This window comes from Ascaphus truei, chromosome 7 (genome assembly GCF_040206685.1).
Source record: "Ascaphus truei isolate aAscTru1 chromosome 7, aAscTru1.hap1, whole genome shotgun sequence".
Classification (NCBI taxonomy): Eukaryota; Metazoa; Chordata; class Amphibia; order Anura; family Ascaphidae; genus Ascaphus; species Ascaphus truei.
In genome coordinates this window covers 21541148-21567707 of record NC_134489.1, presented here as the reverse complement: position 1 = coordinate 21567707, position 26560 = coordinate 21541148, and the positions used below count along the sequence as shown (strand labels likewise).

Sequence of the window (26560 nt, the reverse complement as noted above, 5' to 3'; positions counted from 1 at the left end):
TCTCAAACGTCGACAAAAATCTGCAAACGTTATTCCTTAGTAATATATTGCTGCTTGCTGATTTTGGGTGAAATTTGTTATCTGAATGTCCAAAATGAGTAAGTTCTATAAATGCGCGTGAATATTTCTCCCGTCTTTACTGCTGCCTCCAACATGCTGATAAAATCCAAGGCAAATTTCCTTCATAACAAGCTCATTAACCAGTGCTTTATCTTTTTTCCTTCATATTAACTGCTGCACTAGAGTCTGGATAAACCATCCTCATTGCCTATTATTTGTCTGCAATTTAAAGAGGCAATCCATGTACTGTATTTGTAACTATGTATTCTTTGTCATCTTAACTCTGTGCCCAGGACATACTTGAAAACGAGAGGTAACTCTCAATGTATTACTTCCTGGTAACACATTTTATAAATAAATAAATAAATTGCCGGTGAATCTTCTGGTGGTGTATGTATATATACTAGCTATTGTGCCCGGCTTCGCCCGGGGAATGCAATATTGAATACATGTACCTGCCCCCCCCTCCCCACTGCTGCCACATCTCCCCGGGCCCCCACCCCCCCTACACCCCTGCTGCTGGATGTAGTGCGGGGTGAGATTTTGTCTCTGTGTGTGTCTGTCTGTGTGTGTCTCCCCCCACTGCCGGAACATGTCCCCGGACACCCCCCTCCCCCCCCGCTGGCGAAACATCTCCCTGTACTGCTGTGGCATTCCCCTCCCCCGTACCTGCACCACACTGTGATGTCCCTCCCTGTACCTGCAGCACACTGATGTCCCCCCCTGTACCTGCAGCACACTGATGTCCCCCCCCCCTGTACCTGCAGCACACTGATGTCCCCCCCCTGTACCTGCACCAAACTGTGATTCCCTCCCCCTGTACCTGCACCACACTGTGATTCCCTCCCCCTGTACCTGCACCGCACTGTGATTCCCTCCCCCTGTACCTGCACCACACTGTGATTCCCTCCCCCTGTACCTGCACCAAACTGTGATTCCCTCCCCCTGTACCTGCACCACACTGTGATTCCCTCCCCCTGTACCTGCACCACACTGTGATTCCCTCCCCATACCTGCACCTCACTGTGATTCCCCCCCCCCCCCCCCCGGTACCTGCACCTCACTGTGATTCCCCCCCCCCCCGGTACCTGCACCACACTGTGATTCCCAACCCCCCCGGTACCTGCACCACACTGTGATTCCCTCCCCCTGTACCTGCACCTCACTGTGATTCCCTCCCCCTGTACCTGCACCACACTGTGATTCCCTCCCCCTGTACCTGCACCTCACTGTGATTCCCTCCCCCTGTACCTGCATCACACTGTGATTCCCTCCCCCTGTACCTGCACCACACTGTGATTCCCTCCCCCTGTACCTGCACCACACTGTGATTCCCTCCCCCTGTACCTGCACCTCACTGTGATTCCCTCCCCCTGTACCTGCATCACACTGTGATTCCCTCCCCCTGTACCTGCACCTCACTGTGATTCCCTCCCCCTGTACCTGCACCACACTGTGATTCCCTCCCCCTGTACCTGCACCACACTGTGATTCCCTCCCCCTGTACCTGCATCACAATGTGATTCCCTCCCCCTGTACCTGCACCTCACTGTGATTCCCTCCCCCTGTACCTGCATCACACTGTGATTCCCTCCCCCTGTACCTGCACCTCACTGTGATTCCCTCCCCCTGTACCTGCACCACACTGTGATTCCCCCCCCCCCCGGTACCTGCACCACACTGTGATTCCCTCCCCCTGTACCTGCACCACACTGTGATTCCCCCCCCCCCCCCCCGGTACCTGCACCACACTGTGATTCCCCCCCCCCCCCCCGGTACCTGCACCACACTGTGATTCCCTCCCCCTGTACCTACACCTCACTGTGATTCCCTCCCCCTGTACCTGCATCACACTGTGATTCCCTCCCCCTGTACCTGCACCGCACTGTGATTCCCTCCCCCTTTACCTGCACCACACTGTGATTCCCTCCCCCTGTATCTGCACCTCATTGTGATTCCCTCCCCCTGTACCTGCACCACACTGTGATTCCCTCCCCCTGTACCTGCACCTCACTGTGATTCCCTCCCCCTGTACCTGCATCACACTGTGATTCCCTCCCCCTGTACCTGCACCACACTGTGATTCCCTCCCCCTGTACCTGCACCACACTGTGATTCCCTCCCCCTGTACCTGCACCACACTGTGATTCCCTCCCCCTGTACCTGCACCACACTGTGATTCCCTCCCCCTGTACCTGCACCTCACTGTGATTCCCTCCCCCTGTACCTGCATCACACTGTGATTCCCTCCCCCTGTACCTGCATCACACTGTGATTCCCTCCCCCTGTACCTGCACCTCACTGTGATTCCCTCCCCCTGTACCTGCATCACACTGTGATTCCCTCCCCCTGTACCTGCACCACACTGTGATTCCCTCCCCCTGTATCTGCACCACACTGTGATTCCTTCCCCCTGTACCTGCACCACACTGTGATTCCCTCCCCCTGTACCTGCACCACACTGTGATTCCCTCCCCCTGTACCTGCCCACACTGTGACTCTCTCCCCCTGTACCTGCACCACACTGTGATTCCCTCCCCCTGTACCTGCACCGCACTGTGATTCCCTCCCCCTGTACCTGCACCACACTGTGATTCCCTCCCCCTTTACCTGTACCACACTGTGATTCCCTCCCCCTGTACCTGCACCACACTGTGATTCCCTCCCCCTGTACCTGCACCACACTGTGATTCCCTCCCCCTGTACCTGCACCACACTGTGATTCCCTCCCCCTGTACCTGCACCACACTGTGATTCCCTCCCCCTTTACCTGTACCACACTGTGATTCCCTCCCCCTGTACCTGCACCACACTGTGATTCCCTCCCCCTGTACCTGCACCACACTGTGATTCCCTCCCCCTGTACCTGCACCACACTGTGATACGGTTCTTTATTCTTATACCTATTTTATCCCTATGGGACATGCACATACAAATAATAGTTTACTTATAGGAGTGCCAACAAATTCTTGACTATATATATAGGATTGAAGCAGGGGTCTCCGGGAACCCCCTGCTTCTGGAGATACTTACCTCCGAAGGAGGTGCAGGTAGCTGCTCCAGCTCGGGACGCAGGGCTTTAAAGTTTAAAGCCCCAGTGTCACATGGACCAATAGAAACCCGCACCGATGACATCACAGCTTCCTATTGCTACGCAGAGCGCAACATCTTTGAACAGCGGCCATATTGTGAACCCTGGTAGCTGAGATCGGCTACTGGCACCTACTACGGAGGTATCTCAGGAAGCAGGTGGTCCCCGGAGCAGAAGTTAACGGGGGGGTTCAGCTTGGGAGACCCCCTGCTTCAATCCTATATAAAATAAAAAATAAAACAATTTGCAAAAAAATCCGCCGGCATGGAGTGGCGCTTTAATGCAACTGTATGAGATGAGGGACAGTAAACTGAGGTTGCCAACTGCCGGTTCAACTAAATTACCTGGAGTTTCGTACTTTTACCCTCATCTCTCAATTAACAGGTGACACCTCAAAGGCTTTGAAGCAACAATGTCCCTAAAAAACAAACAAAATACAAATAGTTCATAACATCATTTGTTGGGCTGATCTATTTCTAACTTTTTAGTTGATCTAAATCATCGTTGTTTTTGCCTAGTTCCCCCCTGTTTATGATTTTGCTGGCATCAGCTGTTACAGCGGCAGCTTTTATTGTCTTAAGGAATGTGAATGGCAGCGGCCATTTTAACTTCCCAAGGAGGCAAATTTTAAACATCTGATATCGCCACGGTTCAGAAAGGCTGGGGCTGCTAAAGAAAGAAAGGAGACCTTATTTTTTGAGTAGAGTGGATTGTTACGTGTCCAGCAGTGAGGATTGTTACATGTCCAGCAGCGAATTCGTTAGACATGTAAATTATGTTCTTTTTACGCAGCTCTGCTCACTCTTTAAGTGGACACGCATGTAGTCTGATCCTAATGTGTATAAGCTTAGAGGGATCCATGTTAAAATGGACAAGAAGCAAAAAGTTACACATATTGAATGCTCAGTCATTACCTAGAATCCCTTGCTGCAGTGGAAGTATTACACGTAGGGTTGCCAGGCAGCTTCTCCAAAAATACTGGACACAATGGTGAAAGGTGCGACAGGCGCAGGCACGCACACACGCAATCCTCCCTCACATCTCTCCACTCCATGCGGTTTCCTCCTTTCCTTGCCCCCACCTCCTCTTGATTTGCTGCATTACCCAGCAGCAGCCAATCAGTAAGGAGGAAGCTGCACAGCACCCTACAACAGCCCTGAGCAGGGAAATCCTGCGGTCCCCCAAGTCGGTCAGGTCACTATGTCCAGAGGGATAATATCGGACACATACATGTCCAGTATTACCTCTAATTTTTTACTGGACAGAGTGTCCAAATACAGGGCAGTCCAGTTCTATAATGGGCACCTGGCAACCCTACTACTCTTAGGAAGTTCTAGGTGAACCAGTGCTAGAGCGTTATAAGCAAAAAAAGGACTCAGGTGCCAGCATCTTGGAATGGCCCCAAAGGCCAAGAAACTCAAGGATAGTAAAAATGGGTATTAAGAGTAAAAATCTGGTCAAGATAAAAGACTAATCAAAAAACAATAGTCAAGCACAGGTGGCTCAATCTGTGCTGAAGCAGGAATATCCTGAAAAGCTCGCCTGTTGGTGTCCCACACGCTAAGAGATAATGGGGAACGGCAGGGTTGCAGACCTGTCTGAGACATGTGAATGTGCTCACAAGTAATATTTGTATTTGCTGTGCAGCATAGCTGCTAATGCTAGCAGAGGCTGGATGGAGGAGGGGATGTTAGGTATTTAGTACCTAATTGTTAGCCCGGGTTGTCTTTAAAGCACCAATGCTAATCAGCACTAAAGAAAAATAAATATTTGTATATGCTTCTTCAGATCCCTTTTGTTTTTTTTATCATAATTACATACAGTAAATTATGTATGACATCCATTTATATAATAGCATGAGAGTGAGAATGACAATGACACTGAATGTGCCTCAGGCACCAAAAACAGAGTCTAAGCTCATCTGGGCCGGGACTGTGCCTGTAACAATTGCTATGTGCTGCGTACCACGCAGTGAAGGGCCGAGTCCCATTGGGAGAAAAGCGCTATATGAAATAAATGTATAATTATACATACATATATATATATATATATATATATATATATACATACAGCAAAAAAGGGGTTCCACAGCACACTCAGACGAAGAATAGTAATTTAATAAAACTTCAGGCAACCAACATGCTCCAGAGCAGGGTCCTTTCTCAAGGTCCGAAACGTACGTTGCTCTGGAGCATGTTGGTTGCCTGTTTTATGACATTACTATTATTGCTGCGGACCCCTTTTTTTGCTGTGTATCTATTGGAATGGCTGGTGTTCCCTGTCCGACTGCGTGCACCTTGATCTCTGTTGTATTGTATGTCTTTATTTATATAGCGCCATTAATGTACATAGCGCTTCACAGCAGTAATACATGTGGTAATCCAATAAATAGCAGATAATATAAATAACAGATCATGGGAATAAGTGCTTTAGACATTAAGGAAGAGGAGTCCCTGCTCCGAGGAGCTTACAGTCTAATTGGTAGGTAGGGAGAACGTACAGAGACAGTAGGAGGGAGTTCTGGTAAGTGCATCTGCAGGGGGCCAAGCTTTATGTGCCATGTGTTCAGAATAGCCACAGTCCTATTCATATGCTTCTTTAAGCAAGTGTGTCTTAAGGTGGGTCTTAAAGGTGGATAGAGAGGGTGCTAGTCGGGTACTGAGGGGAAGGGCATTCCAGAGGTGAGGGGCAGTCAATGAAAAAGGTTTAAGGCGGGAGAGGGCTTTAGATACAAAGGGGGTAGAAAGAAGACATCCTTGAGAAGAACGCAAGAGTCTGTATGGTGCATAACGAGAAATTAGGGCTGAGATGTAAGGAGGGGCAGAAGAGTGTAAAGCTTTAAAAGTGAGGAGAAGAATGGAGTGTGAGATGCGGGATTTGATCGGAAGCCAGGAGAGGGATTTCATGAGGGGAGACGCTGAGACAGATCTAGGAAAGAGTAGAGTGATTCTGGCAGCAGCGTTTAGGATAGATTGTAGGGGAGACAGGTGAGAGGCAGGAAGGCCGGACAGCAGGAGGTTACAGTAATCAAGACGGGAGAGAATGAGGGCCTGAGTCAGAGTTTTAGCAGTCGAGCAACAGAGGAAAGGGCGTATCTTTGTTATATTGCGGAGGAAAAAGCGACAGGTTTTAGAAATGTTTTGAATGTGAGGGGCAAATGTGAGAGAGGTGTCGAGTGTGACTGTTAAGTATATACCCTTTTTTTTGGTGTGCACCCAGCATTTATTTGTTTTTATACACACACCAGCAAGCCTTAGAAAGATGGTGCTGTCCCAGATAAAGCAATGGAGATTGCACTGAATCCAGTTACATTAGGCCTCGGCCAGGGAGGCGCTGAGCGCGCGCTCACGCTGGCCACACACATTGCCTCAATGTGTTTCATCGCGGCCAGCCTGCTCAGCGCTTAGCTGCTTGCAGAGCAAGCAAATTTGAATTTGCCGCTCGCAAGCGCGTCACTTGAGCGGTTCACCCAATGGGGTCTAACCAGCACCGTGATGTCATGGCCACGCCCCCAAGCGAGCGCGTACCTAGCCGGCCACAATTCGCCCGGCCGAGCAGGGCGCTCACGTGACGCGTTTGCGAGCAGCAAAATCAAATTTGCTTGCTCTGCAAGCTGCTAAGCACCGAGCAGGCGCAGGCGCTCGCTCATGCTGGCCACACATATTGCTGCAATCTGTTTCATCGCGGCCAGTGTGAGCGCGCCCGCCCGCTCAGCACCACCCTGGCCGAGGTCTTAGAATAGCTTATTTCAAAACATAAGTAAAACCACACAGGCGAAGGAGTCCCCAACCGATAATATATAATGTTAAGCAGGGGAGCGCAAGATTTTCTGGGAGGGTGGGGGTGGGGGGGAGTGTAGCAGTTACAGAGGCACTGCGCTCTTCCACAAAGCATTTAAATTAAATGCCAGGGGGAGCGCATGCGAGGCCTCTGTAACTCACTTACCTGGTCTCCGGCGGCTTCTTGTGACGTGGCGTCACATGATGTCGCATGGCCATGGCAACGTGACATTACATGATATCGTGATGCTGGAGAACAGGTGGGGGGAGGGCAAGCAGAATGAAAAGTTTGTACACCCCTGATGTAAAGCAAAGTTACATGGCCATACCCGAGGGGGCTCACACAGTGAGTATAAGTGTACAGTGCAAGAATGGAACTCAGAAACAAATGTATCACAGACCATCACCTTACCCACTACACCACACCCTCTGCTGCGGATGGACTGAAGATAAAAGTGACATGCGGTGGGCATTTCTTTGCAGGTTTCCACATCATCTGTTTCATGTTGAAGAGATTTAAAAAAAAAAAAAAAAAAAAAAAAAACAGGTATCAATTGCGTAATTTTTACTGTCACTTTGCATCAATTCACAAAGGCGCTTTGCTCTACATGAGGCAGTGAGCATTTTGGGAAGGGGCTATATATGGGGAATTAGGGGAGGAAATCATCAGAACAATATTATAATGCGAGGGATCTAATGTTGCACCTATAACTGGTGCAGTTTTCCTCTATCTTTGCGTCAAATAAAACCGGCGTGCCTAAGGTGGCGTTAAGTGCTGCTATTGCGAGAACTGCACTGAATGTAAGAACCAAGATCCATACATAGGTTTCTGGTGCAAAATGACACAGATTAAGCTTTTTGCTCTGTGTTGTTGATTGATCCATCTTGATCCACTACCCCCTGAAGCTTCACAAGAAACCTCTGTGGGATATTTCCCTATTTCTCTGGGAATATTGACCATGCCCTATAAATATTTAATTCGGACAGGAATAGTCTGTAAGGTCTAGGAGCCGAGCCCTCTGTCTGTCTGGGAGATTTGAACACACTTCTCTTTGTGTTGCATCTCTACTATTAAAAGTCAAGATAAGTGAGTTTCAGTGTAACCAGAGCTCAGTGTGTTAACCCCCTAACTGAATGCATCACCAACAATAGGGTTAAAATCTAAATTAAATCACTATATATATATATATATATATATATATATATATATATATATATCCCTGTTTCTGACGCCTCCCTCAGGGACTACTAGTGCTGTACTTAACCTGCGGCTCCAGGAGATATGAGCCTCCGCTAGCTGGGAGCTTGGGGTAAGGGTTCTAGCGCAGCGCCTCCACTTGCCCAGGATCCCCGTTACGTAAGATCGCCCTGGGCAAGAAACATACCAACAATGCGTGCAACCAAGTTTACTGTGCATAGGCAACCATATCTTACTCTCTACATAACATCACACATAACTTATATACTTATACTATAATGTTAGAGTCCTTATACTACCGTGGCTCAGTCACATTCCTAGCAAAATTGTCCCGTATAACAGTGGCTCTGCCACGCTCTATAGAGTGTTGTCCTTGTAAGAGGTTAGCTAATATACTCAGTCCGCTAGCCACTTGCTAGTGTCACTACCAGAGTTATTCCTAAGGCGGGATCAGCGCCTGATGACCGGTGTTGGTGCACTTGCTTTACAATTGTACCTTCCGGTCACGGCGGTGACCGGTGCTTCTTCGCAAAGGGTCCGTTGCCTCCGCTCGGAACCTCCGGACGTCGCGGTGTCCAGCCGTCTGATCCCAGATGACTGTGACTGTCCACAACTCTGTGCGCTGTCCCTAACTAAGGTGACAATTCCTTCCACTATCGGGCGTCCCTGCAGTACAGCAGCCTACTGTGACTCAGGGAAACTTCCTATGGGCCTGGGGTAATAGCTGGCCTATGCAGGCGGGTCACGGACCCCCTGCACTCACACTACCTCCTCTCGCTCGGTCCCGAGCTCCTCTGCCTAGCGTTTCTCTTCCCCACGCTTCCTGTTCCTGCTTCCTTAATCCCCGCCCTATCATTGGCTCCTAGCATCAGGTGATTGTCCCAGAGCTCGCGGGAGTTGTCGTCCATTATCAGAGCCTTTCCTTATTGGCCTGCCGTTCGCGCGCTCCCATTGCGCATGCGCGACCTCTTCACCCCGTCAGTGTCCTTTGCAATATTGCGCAACAACATGGCGGCACCCTGTACTACCGTGCCGTCGCGGAACCTGCCGTACTCCCTCCGCACACACACCCTTACATATATATATATATATATATATATATAATGGAAATATAACTGTATATTCATTTGCATGTCTTAGGCAGGTCTGCAACCCCGCCTTTCACCATTATCACCCAGCACACAGCACTTCCACTGCAGCAAGGGATTCTTGGAAATGACATGCAAATGAGCACACAGTGCCACTTTTTGCTACAAAACCATTTTAAACATGGTTCCCTATAGGCTTAAGCTTGCTGCATGGTCACAGCTTTAAACACAGCCATATAATATTTACAGGCAAGCTGTGAAATAACCTATGAGCAATATCATGATGAGTGGCTCAGTGAATAAAGACACCGACTCTGTAAACAATGACACAGAGTTTCTAAGCAGGAGAACCTGGCTCAAATCCCGGTGTCGGCTCCTTGTGACCTTGGGTACGTCATTTTATCTCCCTGTGCCTCAGGCACCAAAAACAGATTGTAAGCTCCACAGGGGCAGAAACGGTGTCTGTAAAATTACTGTGTACTGTGCACTATACTAACTGTGAAGTGCTTTATGTCCCATTGGGAGAAAAAGCACTATGTGAAATAAAGCTAGGAAATGTTAGTGATTTGCTTCATAATAAAATAAATTGTGAGAAAGTTGCCCCGGTCAGGCTAACATTCAGTGTCAATGGGCAGGAACTGTGTGTGCAAAACGCCTATGTGCTGCATACTGCACCCTATACTGTACCGTCATTGGGAAGCACTACGAGTTCCATTGGGAAATAAGCACTAAATGAAATAAAATCATTATTATAAATGACTTGATGAGCAGGAATCTTGCCACTTTAGGCTACTCTTACAGTGCCGGTGACGCAGGCTGACTTCCAGCGATCGCGACGGCGGCGGCAATGCATTTGTTTTGACGCGACATCGCTGTCACCGGCACTATAAGCGCAGCCTTATTCTGATACTTTTAATGAGCTGTGGAGATAAAGCTCTTTACAGGTTTAAATAATATATATGGGTCTTGCAGAAACCCAATAACAAGTATATAATAACAATACTAGCATCCTCCTCACAGCTGTGCTCTGCACACCTCACACTGCCCAGTCTCAAACACACACCTCACACTGCCCAGTCTCAAACACACACCTCACACTGCCCAGTCTCAAACACACACCTCACACTGCCCAGTCTCAAACACACACCTCACACTGCCCAGTCTCAAACACACACCTCACACTGCCCAGTCTCAAACACACACCTCACACTGCCCAGTCTCAAACACACACCTCACACTGCCCAGCCTCAAACACACACCTCACACTGCCCAGCCTCAAACACACACACCTCACACTGCCCAGCCTCAAACACACACCTCACACTGCCCAGTCTCAAACACACACCTCACACTGCCCAGCCTCAAACACACACCTCACACTGCCCAGCCTCAAACACACACCTCACACTGCCCAGTCTCAAACACACACCTCACACTGCCCAGCCTCAAACACACACAATCTCTCCCCCAGCCTCAAACACACACACCTCACACTGCCCAGTCTCAAACACACACCTCACACTGCCCAGTCTCAAACACACACCTCACACTGCCCAGCCTCAAACACACAATCTCTCCCCTAGCCCCACTCCCAGCACTGAGTGCTCAGTGCGCCCTCCCCCTCCTTATATAGAGGGGCACAAGCCCTCCCCTCACTTGACGCCAGAGCCCAGTCCCACCCAATGGGATAGCGCCCAGCCCCTCCTCCCCTCCCGCTGCACCCTGTGTGTATATATATACGGCGCGCACCACACTGCGCTCTCTATTCCTTGCGCAGCGCAGCGCGGATTGCATCTCTCCTTGCGCTTTTTCTTGCTTTCTTTTTCTGCGGCTTCTGGTTATTATTTTTTTTATTATTTGTGCGCTCCGTGGTTGTTATTTTTTTTTCCATCCCGCACCTGCAGCCCTTTTGGGAGATGCGCTATTGATCCGGCGCAGTCCTGCACCAGATTCCGCTGACTCCCCTCCTCGCCCTGAAGATGACTCGGTGGCCCCTGGCCCGACTGTTCTCGGCCCTATGTATTTGCGCGGCGGTGTGCGCCACCCCCTCCGAGAGCAACAAACAGGCGCAACAGTCTGTGCAACCGCAAACAGCGCTGGACTCCTATCAGAGTAAGGATGGGGTGTTGCGGGAGGTCACTCTGGGTCCTGCATAGGGGGGCATATGTATGAAGAGCAGAATGGAACAAAAAGGTTGCTCCACATGTTATACAAAAAAAGACCTATGGGATTTTCGTGGGCACATAATGTGATTATTTTGCACCACTTTTGCGTTGATAAATATGCTGCATGGTGGTCTGCTGTCCTTTCCCTTTTCTTGTGCTGGGGCTTGTTTATCATGGCAAAAGTTCTGCACTTCTGGGGCAGTTTATTGCCCCAGATGTGTCAAAGAAATTGAAATTGACTGTTTTTTTTCCCCCAATAACAGCATGTTCTTGTATAGCGCTGCTAGTTTTACGTAGCACATTAGAGACATTTTGCAGGCACAGGTCCCTGCCCCGTGGAGCTTACAATCTGTTTTTTTTTTGTGCCTGAGGCACAGGGAGATAAAGTGACTTAGCCCAAAGTCACAAGGAGCCGACACCGGGAATTGAACCAGGTTCCCCTGCAGCAATCTCAGTGCCAGTCAGTGTCTCACTGAGCCGCTCCTTCTCCCATAAATGACCCATCTGGAGCAATGGGAGTGGGGTCTTTTTTTTTTTTTTGCCCCAGAACTTTTGCCTGGAGACATGCAGCCCTGTCTCTGAGACATGGGAATAAGCACGCTTCAGACCTAAAGGTATACATTGGGAAAATGAGCCCCTGCCCTGAAGATCTTGCAATCTTAACTCAGGGCTTGGGCAACTCCAGTCCTCAAGGGTCACCCAACAGGTCAGGTTGTTAGGCTATCCCTGCTTCAGCACAGATGGCTCTGTCATAATGACTGAGGCTCTGATTAAGCCACTTGTGCTGAAGCAGGGATATCCTGAAGACCTGACCTGTTGTGGCCCTTGAGGACTGGAGTTGCCCAACCCCTGATCTAAGTGGTAAGTATGGAGCGCTTGGACCAGTAGTAGGGTGTTCTTTTAAGTGCGACTGTGAGGGGTCATGATGAATGTATAGTGTCGGCCAACGAAGCTACCCAAATGCTTGTACCAGAGCTGGCTGCAGAGGGTTAAATGTACCTGAGGGTTCTGTTTTGGTGACTCCTGACCCTCCACACCCTGCTGTAGGATCTGTGCTAAAAGTTCTGTTTAGGTCCGCACTTGGACTACATACACCCTGGACTACATACACCCGCTGTGTGTTCCTCTGCACCCCTGTGTGTCTGTCTGACTCTGTAAATGCCCCTGGGTAACACCCTGTCTGTGCCTCACTGCAGGCACCCTTGTACATGAACTTAACTCGCCGTGCACTTACTGTTCATTTCATCAGAACTACAATCTCCAGAGGGCAAAAGAATGTAATACCCCTGTTATCAGGACTCTGCACACAGGACCCCCCATGTTCTGTAACTAATGGCATTAATTTAACGAATGTACTGTGGCTAATGTAATTATCCTCTAGCCTTGTCTCCTCTCTATGCAGCGTGATGCTGCTATACTCCCACCTGGAGCGCCCAATAATAAAATATCTGGTTACAGTGACTGTTCTAGGCTGAGATTTTGTGATAAATAGGATGCTGATTTTGCACCAGACAAACCCCCCCCCCCCCTTTTTTTTGCCCAAGTTTTGTAGCTGGATAACACACAGGGCATTAATCAGTCTTCTGGTTACATAACGGATGCAAAATTACCACCTCGGCTTTATCCAAGAAAATCTTGATGGTTTAAATTGGGATATTTTTCTTCAGTAAATCTACTGCGTTTTGTAGCTGGAAGACATTCATCCAAAAACAAACTTGGTTCCTTATTGTGTTTGCCCCGATGTGCTAAGGGGTATAGATAAAAGCAAAATTGGGGCAAAAAAAATCTCCCTCATATGTATCAAAGGAAAGTCCTATTGAAATCAATAGGTTTTTGTTTTGATACATCTGAAATCGTTTTGCCCCACCTTTTTGCCTTAATACATGCGTTTTTTGCCCCCAAGTCTTTTATGGGGTGGGGGGTGAGAATGCATTTAGTCCCTTCACTGTGGAACTTGCTCTTTTTAGTTTATTGTAGTAGACTTGCTATTTCTCCCTGCAGCAATGAATACGTTTTAAATCTCCAAAGAATCCCAATAAACATTTAGTGCCATCTGCAGACTCCCAGCTCAGCCAGAGGCAAATGGTTCTCTTGTCTTGTCTCCTAACTCCAATTGGCATGTGATAAGTGGAGGAGACTCCTGAATAGCCAGAAATCCAGCTGTGAATTGCTTAACCCTATAACGGTCAGAGGGGTCTGCAAAAAAAAATACCTTTTATTTCATTCAAATCAGTTTTGTTGTTCATGTAAAACTTGCCACAATTCTCACATGCGCTTGTAGCATTGTATGGATGTAATTGAACTTCACTGTTCTGGATATTCAGTAGTAGATATGTGGCGTTTTATATAATTGGTCCTTGGAAGATGCAGTGTTATGAGTGCTTGAGGCACAGGGAGGCTGCAAAGTCTCATGAAGGTCAGTCTTCCAACATCTTTCTCATGACTGGTTTGGTACATGGCATCTCGACTGTACTCTGCATCAATGATCACGATTGCTTGTTTAGTATGGCCTGGATTTTGTGAATCTGTGGACGTATCCATAAGCACCCCCAGGTGTATAGTGCGGTGGCTGGATGTTACGTGATGTCTGACAATCCTCTCTGCAGAATTCATTTTCTGCTTTAACAAGTTACACCCAAATGAAGAAACACTCCTATTTGGTGCAACAATTCGGACAATTGTTTTTAATGAATTGTCTGCTACAAACTTGTAAGGTGTTCTCCTTGATGTATACATTGCTAGGTTTGTGTTTTGAATTCCAATGTTTCATGTTCCAATGTTTGTTCAATTATAGGTAGTTGCTATCAATATAAACCTTCTGCTAAATGCCTCTGTTACCACAGCAGGAACGGGATGGTTATATTTGGCCTGAGAATAAAGATGTGAGGTTTATCTGTGCTATGCAGAATTCCTGCAACATCCCCTGTGGTTATTTTGACATGATCCAGGCACAGGAACCAACATAATGTGCATGCGCAACTATATAAAGCCTGTGTAAGCCTTTTTTAAAGGGCAGATTCGGACACAGTTGTTGTTGTATTGCAATTCACACTGAAATATACCTGCGCCAGGCAGCATCTATGTATTAATCATAGCAGCTCCATTTTCAGGTATGTCTGCATACGACGAGGGATTAATAAAGCAAGTGTGAGGCGCTGTGTTTGAGTTTCATTTGCATATTGGCGCAGGTCTATATATCCAAGTGCGTGACTTGTTGCTGTTATTGACTGTTTTCTGTGTTGTTTTTCTTGGTCATCTTAAAGTTGGTGTAAGGCATGCATGCGCCAAATTCTAAAATGGTACAAGTAAATGTCTCGTTTCAGCCAGAAATAAAATATAATTCTGCATCAGCGCACACAGCTTTTTATATCGAGGCCCAAACTCTTATTGTGGCAGTTTTGATCCGATGCTTACGGTTAGGAAGAGATTTATGGTCCTGTTTTAGGATGTTTTCCAGCTGGTGTGACGGGCAATTTCAGGGGGTAAAAGAGTAAATGCGAACGTCACAGCTGAAGTGTAATGAAATAAAGCGTCTTTTGTTTGGATCTTCATATCCTACATTGTTACTACGCCTGTAAATCTGTGGGGCTGTAATTCTTGCTTTGTGATTTTTATTTTCAGGAGGTTCTGCTCCTAAGAGGAAATTGGCTGCCCGAGACGAATAGGGAAAATCTATTAACTGGGGGTTGTAAAATACTTAAGCGCCCTGAAAAGTTTCTTTCCTCTGGGTCACTGATGGGAGCGAGGAACAATAGCTGAGGTGTTGCCAGCTGCACACAATCATGTCCTTGCTCACTTCTGCCTCTGAATGGCTTTGTCTCTCTCTTGTTCTGTCATTAGCTTCATGTAGCCTGAGGTTATTTGATGACTGTGGCTTGTTGTACCCTTTTTTGCTTAACACTTGGGATTTAAATCTCATTACATGGCAGCCTTTGGAATTCCCAGGAACCCCCTTTGTTCTTCTCCCTCCCCCCTCTCCTTGACAAGTTTAACCATTTTATTAACAGTGTTCAGAAGTGAGTTTATCATGTGCAGTTTGTAGTTTGTCTTCCTTAAGAACAAAGGATTTGAGTCTTCCATTGGCGGGCAGATGAAGCATAGATATCAGTGGAAGGGCGGTTTTGAAGACTCTGTCCGAGATCATATAAATTGTATCATCTGCATGTAATATAATACACAGGCTTCCAAATGAATGGACCCTGAAACGGGTGACCATCTTGTGATGACAAACATACTGTGCTTACCTTGCCATAACCGCGCATATTACGTCTGTCTCCTAATATATCTCATGGAAATACTTGGACTCTGCCAATGCAAACCATTTTTAATAACCTAGAATGGATGAATAGATTGCATTGGCTTGGCAAATGTCCCCATAAATAAACAACGGGAAGTAACAGATTGTTCTTTGCTCCCCACAGAGAGCTGCTACGATAATGGGAAGTCCTATCAGATCAACCAACAGTGGGAGCGTATCTACCAGGGCAGCACGCTGGTGTGTACGTGCTATGGCGGAGGCAGGGGCTTCAACTGTGAAAGCAAGCCAGAGGGTGAGTGTCTGCACAGGGCCTGGGTGCGAAAAGGGGCATCTGAGCAGTGAGTGTGTAGTTTAGGGCAGGTGTGCGCAAACCTTTGGTGCTCGCGTCCCCCTTTACCTTTGCGCTGGATCATATGATGCGGCTTTGCCATGGCGATGGGTGTCGATGATCCCACGGCGTCATTTCACGCCACGGCGCCCAAAGCCGGCTGAATCAAGGTAAGTGAGTTACAGAGGCCTTGCGCGGTCTCCGGCATTTAATTTAAATGCCTTGGGGAAGCGCGTGGGACCTCTGTAACTGCTGCACCCCTGGTCTAGGGGTTAAGTGTAAAATCTTCTGTACTGTGCGGCAATAATGTAACATTGGCAGTTTCTGCTATATAACTTAAATGTTTATGCCACTGGACATGCAAAGATTACTTGTTTTTCGCGTTGTGTAATTTCTCCCTTAACCCCTCATTACTCTATTTAGCCATTCTTCTTATTGCATGCTGACATGTTTTTAAATCCCCTCTCTTTCTAGCTCCCCCCCACCCCAAATAACCTGCATGTTCTAAAGCATCTATTTAAATATAAAAACCTCGTCAACCTCTTGCACATTACCAAATTACAATGCTAGGTAAATAAAGTACAAACCGTGGGGAGAAATTCAACATAGGGTAAAGAGAACGTGCTCCTAAGAGCTTACAATCAAAGTATATTTCTTGCCTTTATGTAAGAATTAAATTCTCTGGTCTTCTAAAAAAAATAAATAAAAAAAAAAAAATATCTATATACAGTATCTACTGAGACACTCGGCTGTAAAGAGCTGCAGAAAATGAACTTCTTTAAATGTCTTCTACAAGGTCATTAAGGATCTGACATGGTGTATGACCTGCTCTGTGTCGAGGTGCATTGTGGAGTAATGTAAACTGGTCTCTTTAACCACTTCAGTGCAGTTTCATAAGCTCTGGGTTCACGTCTCTATCTGCAAGTTAAAGGATGCGTCCCTATTGACTTTCCCACTGGTCAAAATGGCATTAAAAGGTTCTGCCCTTGAATGCAGGCGAGCTCCCGCCTTTTCCCCAAATGATCCCAAGGCGAGCTTTAACACTGGACTTGTTTTAGAAGCCCGTCAGATTTATTAATAAAAATAATATTTGATAAAAGGGGTGTTTGTTTTTTTATAAATAAAAACACTACAATCAAAAAGTGGCCTATAGTGCTGTGTCCAGTCGCCAACTTTTATAGGTTTGGTTCCTGCTAAATGTTTATCAGAGTTGTTCCGGTCTCATTGCCCCCAAACAGCCGAAGAAACTTGCTTTGACAAATACACGGGCTCTACGTACCGGGTGGGGGAGACTTATGAGCGCCCCAAGGACAGCATGATCTGGGATTGTACCTGCATTGGAGCCACCAGGGGCAGGATCAGCTGCACCATTGCAAGTAAGTGTCACTGTTATTGGTCTCTATAATGCAGCAGGTAAAGGGGACACCAATAATGGCGTATTGAGAAGTCTGCTGGGAAATATACTCAATGTTGTAGAAATCTCTGGCAGACACGCTACAGATTGTGTAGATCATGAGGCCAACTCCAGTTCTCAAGGGCCACCAATATGTCAAGTTTTCAGGCTATCCCTGCTTCAGCACACGTTGCTCAGTTGTTGGATCGAACCACTTATTGAGCCACCTGTGTTGAAGCAGGGATATCCTGAAAACCTGCCTCAGCCTAAGTTTATCTGCTCTGCTACATCTTTGAAGTAATTAGACCCTTTGACATTTGGTCAGTGACTTCTTGGTGGCTTGTAAATGCTTGTCCTGGTATTCCTGTCACATGCAAATCGGGTCTTTTGTATAGTTGGGGGCATAAAGGTGTTAATGTGCTGTTTCATGGGGTGAGGCCAGATGTTGCCTTTCTAGATGGGGAGGTTTTTTTTTTCTCCTCTCTTTAATGATCTGAACTTGAAGGCCCTCCTTATGGAAAGTGCATGTCTATTTGCCATAAAGGGTTCATCTGCTTGTCTCCTCTGGTGAAGGCTAGGTCCCCGTTGCGGCCGGCACCGTGTACGGCCGCACCGTTCACCAGCCCCTTACCTCCTCCCTATCCGTCCTGGGTAACTCCTCCGCTTCCTGGCTCACTACATACTATGACGCAGCAGGGGCTACAACAGGATTGTTTTCCGTGCGGCGACGCGTCACATGGTGCGCCAGGGAGCCAATCGGAGACTTATGGGTTGAGTGACACACGGGGGGGGGGGGGGGGGGAAGAGTGGCACAAGGGGTATAGAGAGAGACTGACAGGAGGGAGAGTGGCACATGGAGAGGGATGGTGGGGGGGGAGAAGCAAAGTGGCATGGGGGAGAGGTAGAGTGGGATACCACTTAAGTGGTTGAACATATATTTGGGGCCACAGCTAGTGCATAAGGCACCTTACCGCCACGGGGGAGAGGAACCCCCCCTACCACTCATGGTCGCGCCCACTACCCGTAATGGCTGCGCCCACCCGACCCATTTTGGCCCCACCCGCGCCTAAAACAAGCTTACCTACAGATCACAGTGAAGCGTCGTGCACGCGCTGCCTGGACGCAAGGCGGGCATGCAGGTGCGTGCAGCGGGGCCGTAGCCTGACTCTGGCTATTGATGCAGATGGCTCTTTGGGTTGTTGTGGTCTGGACGAAGTCATGGTGCTATTGTCACTAACTCGCCTTGAAATCTGACTGCACCTGTATATTTCTGCCTTTTGGAAGAACTGTTTTTTTTTTCCCGTTCCTCTGTGCTTGTTTGATTTTTAATTTGTATTTAAAAATTCCTGTGGCATCCATGTTCACATGGCAATCTGTACTGTTGTGTTTTTAATTTTTTTTTTTTATCCTCGCTTGCTCCATCCCAGCCAGCAGCCCAGAGCTGTTTTCCATGCAGACTACAAAGCCCCATCAGAAGCTGTCGCACAAAAACAAATGTATCTCTTGTTTGAATAGACTGGTAGCCGCTGTCCATGCAAGAGCAGTGGATGAGTACTTTACACTGTAGGTTTCTAGTCTGTTCCATGTCCAATTCTCTTTTGCAATGCAGATCGTTGTCATGAGGGTGGCCAGTCCTATAAGATTGGAGACACTTGGCGCAGACCCCATGAGACTGGGGGTTATATGCTGGAATGCGTGTGTCTGGGTAATGGCAAGGGGGAGTGGACCTGCAAACCTGTCGGTAAGTTATCTACAAGGTTTAGATTGCATGCTCTTATGCCTAGGAATATCCTTCCTGCAATGTTTTGTAATGGTACCGCATAGAGCACTATATAGATACAGCCAGATCCTTAAATCCATTTATATTACCAAAAGTCAGGTTACATTGTTGCCTCCTGTAGCATTTTATAGCTAGATCCTTAAATCCATTTATATTACCAAAAGTCAGGTTACATTGTTGCCTCCTGTAGCATTTTATAGCTATCTCCTGGGAGTCATTTTGCACCTCTGTGCTACATATTTAACGTGACACATTCCCGCATAGGCTTTCAGATGGGCTTTCCACTCATGGAGCAGTAATCCATACTGTGTGGGTTTTTTTTTTGTATAATGGTTTGTAATCTGACATTGACGGTACAATGCTAGATGGCGTTGTATCCCCTCGAGATTGGTGCCTATTACCCAACCGGTGGTACAAGATTGGCGATGCGTAGTATGACCACCTGTGTTGCAGAACCGTCCTGCAGTGTATGTGATTAGTAAAACTCTGCTACTCTGCAGCCCACTCCCGCATTCTCCTGTCTCCTCAGCTGAGCGATGTTATGATAACACCGCTGGCACATCCTACGTGGTTGGACAGACCTGGGAGAAGCCCTACCAAGGATGGATGATGGTGGACTGCACGTGTTTGGGAGAGGGCAGCGGGCGTATCACGTGTACCTCTAGAAGTAAGTGCTGGCTTCTGTAAGCGCCTCTAACAAAAGGCTCCAGTGTTGGGATGTGGATGTGTTGGAGAACTTAGTGTTTTTGTTTTTCTTATGGGGGAGAAACACAAGTTCATGTAACCCTTTGAGTGCCAGAGCAGCGCAATGCATTGCTGGCGCCACCAGCAATGAATATATGTAAATAAATATTCCCATTGGGGGTTAATCATTAAGCTGCAATAGTGCCGATCGACGCACCATTGCCTGGAAGCTCACATTGACTTCAATGGGAGTTTCCATGTGATCATGCCCTGATCAGTTAAATGATTTGAATCCTTTCTCTCAACTAGGTAAATGGGAAGAGAGGGTGTGGGGGGTATTTTACTTCTCTGAACACTGCTTTTTAGAGGAATAAATGGGAACCAAACTAAACTTTTAAAATGAGGACTTCATTCTTATATATATATTTTTTTTTTAGTTTGTTTGTGAACTGAGACTTGATAAGTATATAGTGTGGGGCAAGGGTTAAATCACTTGACCATCACAGCCCCAAAGAAACAGAATTGTACCCATTGTCCAAAGATACAATAGAAGACAAATATGTGCTTTAAGCACGCTTGGTTGTTTTTAAGGAAGACCACTCCGGCTGTTAAATTATTTGCACCTTTAAATTATCGTATTTGCTTTTTAAATCCGTGCCGTGAGATCTTTTCCATTTCATTTTCAGCGTTAGGGGAGGATTGTTTCCTCCGCCCTGTTGGTTTTCACCTACAATACCAATTCTGCAGAGCACTGCATGCATTACAATGCATTACAATACATTACATTCCCAGCGTGTTTTGGACTATTTGGGGATATGGAAGTCTGTCTTATCTGTTCTCTACCACATCTGGACTTCCTGTTCCATGCGGCATCCATTTGCCCAGCATATTCAATCTCATTGGAATTTAAATTGCCTTGGAATTTAAAACATTGATTGCGATGTTACAATGAATCTAGGCTCACTGTTGTACCTTTTTTGCATGTGTGGGAATGTGAGCATTTAAATCGCTGCTCTAAATAGAAGTGCAAACACAAATAACACTTTAAATGCCAGATAACCCTTGCAATATATAACTAATTTTCATAGCTCTTTTCTCCCAATGGGATTCACTGCTTTTCACAATTACTGTACAGTGCATGGGTAAGCCGCATTGTACATGGGGCATGTCCATTCCTGCCCAGATGAGCTTGCAATTTGTTTTTGCTGCCTGAGGCACAGTGAAAATGTGACTTGCCCAGGGTCACAAGGAGCTGACACTAGAATTTGAACCAGGTTCCCCTGCCTCAAACTCACGGAGCCTCTCCAACAATAGCACTCTGGGATTAAAGTTATGGCAACCGCTTCAACGTGTTTCAGTTTCTTAGTCCAGTTGAGAACACCATCTAGTTTGGCTATAATGCATAAAGTATTTATAAGTGACGTAGTGTCAAGTAAACACAATCTGGACTCTTTTTAAACACATTTGTGCTCTGTATGCAGTCTCTGTATTTGGCTCCCAGAACAATGGTGGATGCAATGTCATCTTTAGCGATAGACATGAATGAGAAGCCAATGTGAAGACTGTTCTGTCTCCAACCACAGATCGGTGTAATGACCAGGACACCAGAACCTCTTACCGAATCGGTGATACCTGGAGCAAGACAGATACCAGAGCAAACATGCTGCAGTGTATCTGTACAGGCAATGGCAGAGGGGAGTGGAAGTGTGAGAGGCACTCATCTGTACAATCAACAGGCACTGGTAAGCAATGATTGTGTGAAGAGTCTCCACTGATGCTTCTGGCTGAGTTAAAGCCTTGGTGGTTCTTGCTCACACATGCCCAACAGCTTTCAAAGTTGGGCTGCAAAACGTATATAATGTTGGACATTTTAAGGTTTTTGGAGTTTAACAGAGTGCACAAATACCATGGAATACACTACACACACTGCTTTCATTAGATATTTGTTTAAGGCTCCTGGTGATGGAACAATGTGTTAGTCATTTCAAAGCTGAACTGATTTTTAGCTTTATATGGTGTTGCCTAGAGGTTATACAGTGGGAGCTGTGCTCAAATACCCTTGCAAACATATAAAAAGAAATTGTTTATTTCAAATGAAGGGTGCTGTGCATTTCTGATATCTGTGATGTCCATCTTGATGTGTTCCAAACATTCTGTATCTATTTGGTGGCCATTCCCTGCAGAATTTGATCCCATTGTAGGAGACGCTGAAGCCTAAATATAGAATTTGTGGACATAAGAGCCACACTTATCCATCTCGTCTGCCCATTTTCCGATCTGTTGCAACACCACTGCTTTGTTTTTATTCTTGGCTTTCTTTCATAATTAAGATTGCTTTGTATATCCCAAGCAATTACCTGGTCAATTACCCGTGGGATAATTGCCTTCACACCTTTGCTTGTTCCTTGGCAAGGGAAGTGCACGTGGCAGTCAATGTAATGAATAACTGTAATGCTTCTTTTCTGTGCTCTTCCCTCAGGAACTGGCTCAAACTCTTACACTAATGTGCAAACTGCAATTTACCAGCCGGATACACAACTGGAACCCAATGGTCACTGTGTGACGGACAATGGAATCCTGTATTCTGTGGGCATGAGATGGGTACGGACACAGGGCGCCAAACAGATGCTCTGTACATGCCTGGGCAATGGAGTCAGCTGCGAGGAGACTGGTGAGGGTTTATTTATTTTTTGGCTTTTTTTTTTAAAGATGGCTGCTCCTTGCATATGTTCATCTCGGGTGGCCATTCCCGTTCTAGTCTTCCATATACTTTCTAATATTTTATCAAGTTGATTTTAACCCCTCCAGTGCTGAAAGGGTCTGCAATGCAGCAATATTGCTTACCCTATCAGCATTGAAGTAATTTGACAAAAAAGGATTTATTTAGTAGTTAAAAGGTTTTTTTTTTTTTTTTTTTTTTTTTTTTTTTCCCCCTCATTCCTTATTGATTTCCCTTTTGTCTTTTCAAACAGTTGAGACTGTAACATATGGCGGTAATGCCAATGGTGATCCGTGCGTCATTCCATTCACACACGATGGAAAGACCTATTATTCCTGCACAGGTGATGGACGCCAGGATGGGAAGCTCTGGTGTGGCACCAGCTCCAACTATGATCAGGACAAGAAGTATTCCTTCTGCACAGATCAGCGTGGTATGTTCCTATGCCCCAGGGACCTGCAGAGGAATGTACTGCTAGCTGCCTGGCAGAGTTGACCGAACTAAGTGGGGAAAATACAAAATGGTGCAATATGTGTCGCAGTGTAGAGACTCTGTCTTTAGAATCCAACCGGGGGTGTGCTCACACTTCCGTTTCGTTTGTGCATATGCCAAATCGGTGGCAATGATGTGTCGTTCTGTACCCCTGTACGTCTTGGTGTAGGGTGACCTTCGTGAATAAGGTAAAGGACCAATGTCTACGTGCCCCAGTGTATGATGGTGAATCTGTGCAGTGTTGGATGATGGCGCCTCAGATTCTGGAGTTGACAGGCCGTGGCTATGACTGGCAATGGGTCATATCAAAATATGTGCTTGCGAAAGATTTGCCTTGTCTGACTCCCTTGACTGTGTACTGTATTGTATGTCTTTATATAGCACTAAAAGTGTACTCTGTGCTTCACAAAGAATATAGTGCAGGGAATTTATAATAATACATTAAGTGCAGCAAAATCAGACAATAGGAAAGGAAATCCCTGCCCAGAGGAGCTTACAATCTAAGTGGTACGATGGGAAACTTGGACATCAGGTGAGGGAATATGCTGTAGATGTCAGTGCTTGGTAACAATGGGGGGTAGGAGTGACTGGGTGTGGGACAATAGCTATGAGTGCAGGCTGTTGGGATGCTTGATTTGTGGGGCGAGTTTTAAGGTTAGTCAGGATTAAATCAGGAGGTTAACACCATTTGCATGGGGGGAGATGGCAGGGAGGCATGGATGAGAGCAGGTGTGTTTGGGTTGAGGATTAGGAGATATCCAGCAGCAGGAAGGAGTAGATAGAGGGTGTGAATATAGTATTTGTGAGGATGCTTTTTGTATGGGCGTAGGTGGAGGGGAGGAGAGGTGAAGAAATGTGGCTAGGATGGGAGGGGTGTGGGGGAAGTTGGAGAGAACAGAAACGTTTACAAAGGAGTGAGTAGACATTAAACAGAAAAAGCGATGGGGAGGGCACAGTGAGATGCAGGAGGAGAGACTAAACCAGGTATTGGAGGATAGGAAGAGTACAAATGATACCAGCATTTAGAAAGTCAAGTTCTCAGTTACAAGGTTGTAGTTTTGGAAATGCAGAGTCAAGATCTTCTTGTAGTATTCAACTCCAATTCTAACTCCAGTATTAACTCCACAGACATATGGCTCACAGCCAAGATAGACTCGCTTAAATACTGTTAAGTACAGTCACTTGATTAACAATTAAGGGAGGGGTCTGCCTATTCAGCGCATACCAGGTAGATCAATAGCCGATGGGCTTAATTTGAAAGAAGGGTTCCAATCAAACAAACATACCTGTGAAGAAATTAAATCAGAAATCCAGGTTTAAGGATATTTAAAAGATGTAGAGCATCCACAGACACTTTGTGACACTTTGGGGTGACGGGTGATGCTGCCTTCCTACAAGAGATTACAATGCATCTCCTTGTAGTATTAGGGATCCACTTTAGACGTCATCAATGGGGATAAACGCTAGGTGAAGGTGTTTCAAAGGCTGACTATCAACACTAATGGTGTCATTTTATCTGTCTGTCTATAGCCTTAGTACAGACACGAGGTGGGAACTCCAACGGAGCACTTTGCAACTTCCCATTTTTGTACAACAACCGAAACTACACAGACTGCACATCTGAGGGTCGCAGGGACAGCATGAAGTGGTGTGGAACTACTCTCAACTATGACGTGGACCAGAAGTTTGGCTTCTGCCCCATGGCAGGTAAGTCGCATGTTTGAGGAGCCACCTCCCTAAGGTTGTCCGTATTGTGACTACTAGGATCGGCAATCGGAACGCATATAATAAAGCTAATGAACAAGGGGATACGCTTCTTTAGAAGACACAAACTCACATGTAAATGTTTATTTTAATTTTATATAATCTCCGCACTTGACGCATCATAAAACAGTTCAAAAGAATAATGAAATAGAGAGAACTGGGACCAAGCAGTCTAGCCAGCACAACTAACCTGTACAAACACAAGGGAATTGCCATCTCCAAGCACACGTACGTCACAACTTACAAACTTGTGTCCAATTCAAAGGAAATTTATTGTAGACAAACGGCAACAACATTTTGGGTCCTACATGGAACTTTGCTCAGGTGACCATAAAACAAGACATTGTTGTACTAAAGATCTTGCAAGCGCCTACATGCAGACATCGGGCGAAATCTGGGCACATACAGATGTAGCAAGACTTGCTTTCTTCAAAGTCCCTGCCACTCGCAGTCACACAACCACGGAGGACGTGGCACAGACGGGTTTACGCTGCGGAGGGTCCCGTTCTGGTGCATGGACCCCTGCAGCGCCATCATTGCACATTGCCCACTTGCTTGTTCGTCCGCTATACCGAGGACAGAAAGTCTTGCTTCATCTGTACTAGTGTGTGGGGAACCCAGCTGAACAGTGACGCGTGGTGTGTTTTTTATTGCTAAAATTTAAGACCTAATGTAACAGTATTACTCTGGTATGGAATATTTTTTTTTTTTTTAACAAGGCTGCTTTTCTTGTCAATAGCTCATGAGGAAATTTGCACAACTAATGAGGGCGTCATGTACCGTGTGGGTGACCAGTGGGACAAACAGCATGACCAGGGTCACATGATGAGGTGCACATGTGTTGGAAATGGTCGCGGGGAATGGAACTGCATTGCTTATTCCCAGCTTAAAGGTAAAGGCGGCTCTCCCGTCCCTTTAACTATGCAGACTATCACCGGGTTTACTCGCAACTTTCCGAGCTTTGCTGCAGCGTTAATTCTCTGTACTACGGGTTCTGTAGTTACTAAGAATCAGGCTTTGGTTCTTTTTGAAGGTGATGTATACTAGGAAAACTTCTGCGATTGCAAATTCCTTTTAAAGCCAAGGTGAGAGCCTTTTGTGTGTTTAGCATTTCCTGCCCTAACCTCGGCTTTGTCACATTTTTACAAGATATGTTGATTTTTACTGATGGAAGTGTCTCAGACGCATGCAAAAACTCCCACAACTTTACTAATAAACACCCAGTATCAGGAGCCATTTAAAAGCCAAGATTTGAATATCATTCAAATACTATAACAATTCTTATTTGCAAGATAAATATTGAAAAGGCATAAATTAATTGGCACTTGAATACAGTAACATTAAGGTTGTGTGGTGCAACCAGGTTCTGTTTGGGGTTTTTTTTTTGGGGGGGGGGGGGTCTGTATACAGTAGTGGGATCACTCAAAATGCCAATCTAAAGAAACAATCCTACATTTATTTTTTTTCTTATGTAAAGCATGTGACCATGTATAATTCTACAATTTTACACAAGACGGCCATCGTTTGGTACTTCTGTTTATAAATTTGTCAAAATCCTGATAATGGCCACTTTTCAGTTCCAATCAACCCTTCAGTCCGTGTAACTCGGCAGCTACAATGTATCTGGCTATTACTAAGGTAACAGTATCTAATTTTTACAGCTCAAACTGCTGGAAATGTTGGCAACAAATTATCACAAGCAGGGAAGTTGTAAGGCTGCGCTTATAGTGCCGGTGACATCACGCTGCGGTCGCTGGAAAA

The 26560-nt window shown here is 46.3% G+C and overlaps 1 protein-coding gene across 6 annotated transcripts in view; it reads left to right on the top strand.

The window, feature by feature from the left end:
* Nucleotides 1-10976: 10976 nt before the first annotated feature.
* FN1 (fibronectin 1) overlaps nucleotides 10977-26560 on the top strand; it is a 63230-nt gene continuing 47646 nt past the window's right edge. For 5 of the 6 annotated variants that reach the window (XM_075607238.1, XM_075607237.1, XM_075607236.1 and 2 more), the window contains exons 1-10: nucleotides 10977-11328; nucleotides 15803-15931; nucleotides 17206-17343; nucleotides 18970-19101; nucleotides 19670-19807; nucleotides 21408-21566; nucleotides 22304-22495; nucleotides 22797-22976; nucleotides 24566-24742; nucleotides 25539-25691. In XM_075607238.1, the coding sequence (XP_075463353.1) occupies nucleotides 11196-11328; nucleotides 15803-15931; nucleotides 17206-17343; nucleotides 18970-19101; nucleotides 19670-19807; nucleotides 21408-21566; nucleotides 22304-22495; nucleotides 22797-22976; nucleotides 24566-24742; nucleotides 25539-25691 (1531 nt within the window). In that variant the 5' untranslated portion in view covers nucleotides 10977-11195. The remainder of the gene's footprint in view (nucleotides 11329-15802; nucleotides 15932-17205; nucleotides 17344-18969; nucleotides 19102-19669; nucleotides 19808-21407; nucleotides 21567-22303; nucleotides 22496-22796; nucleotides 22977-24565; nucleotides 24743-25538; nucleotides 25692-26560) is intronic. The other variant, XM_075607240.1, reaches the window with a different exon arrangement.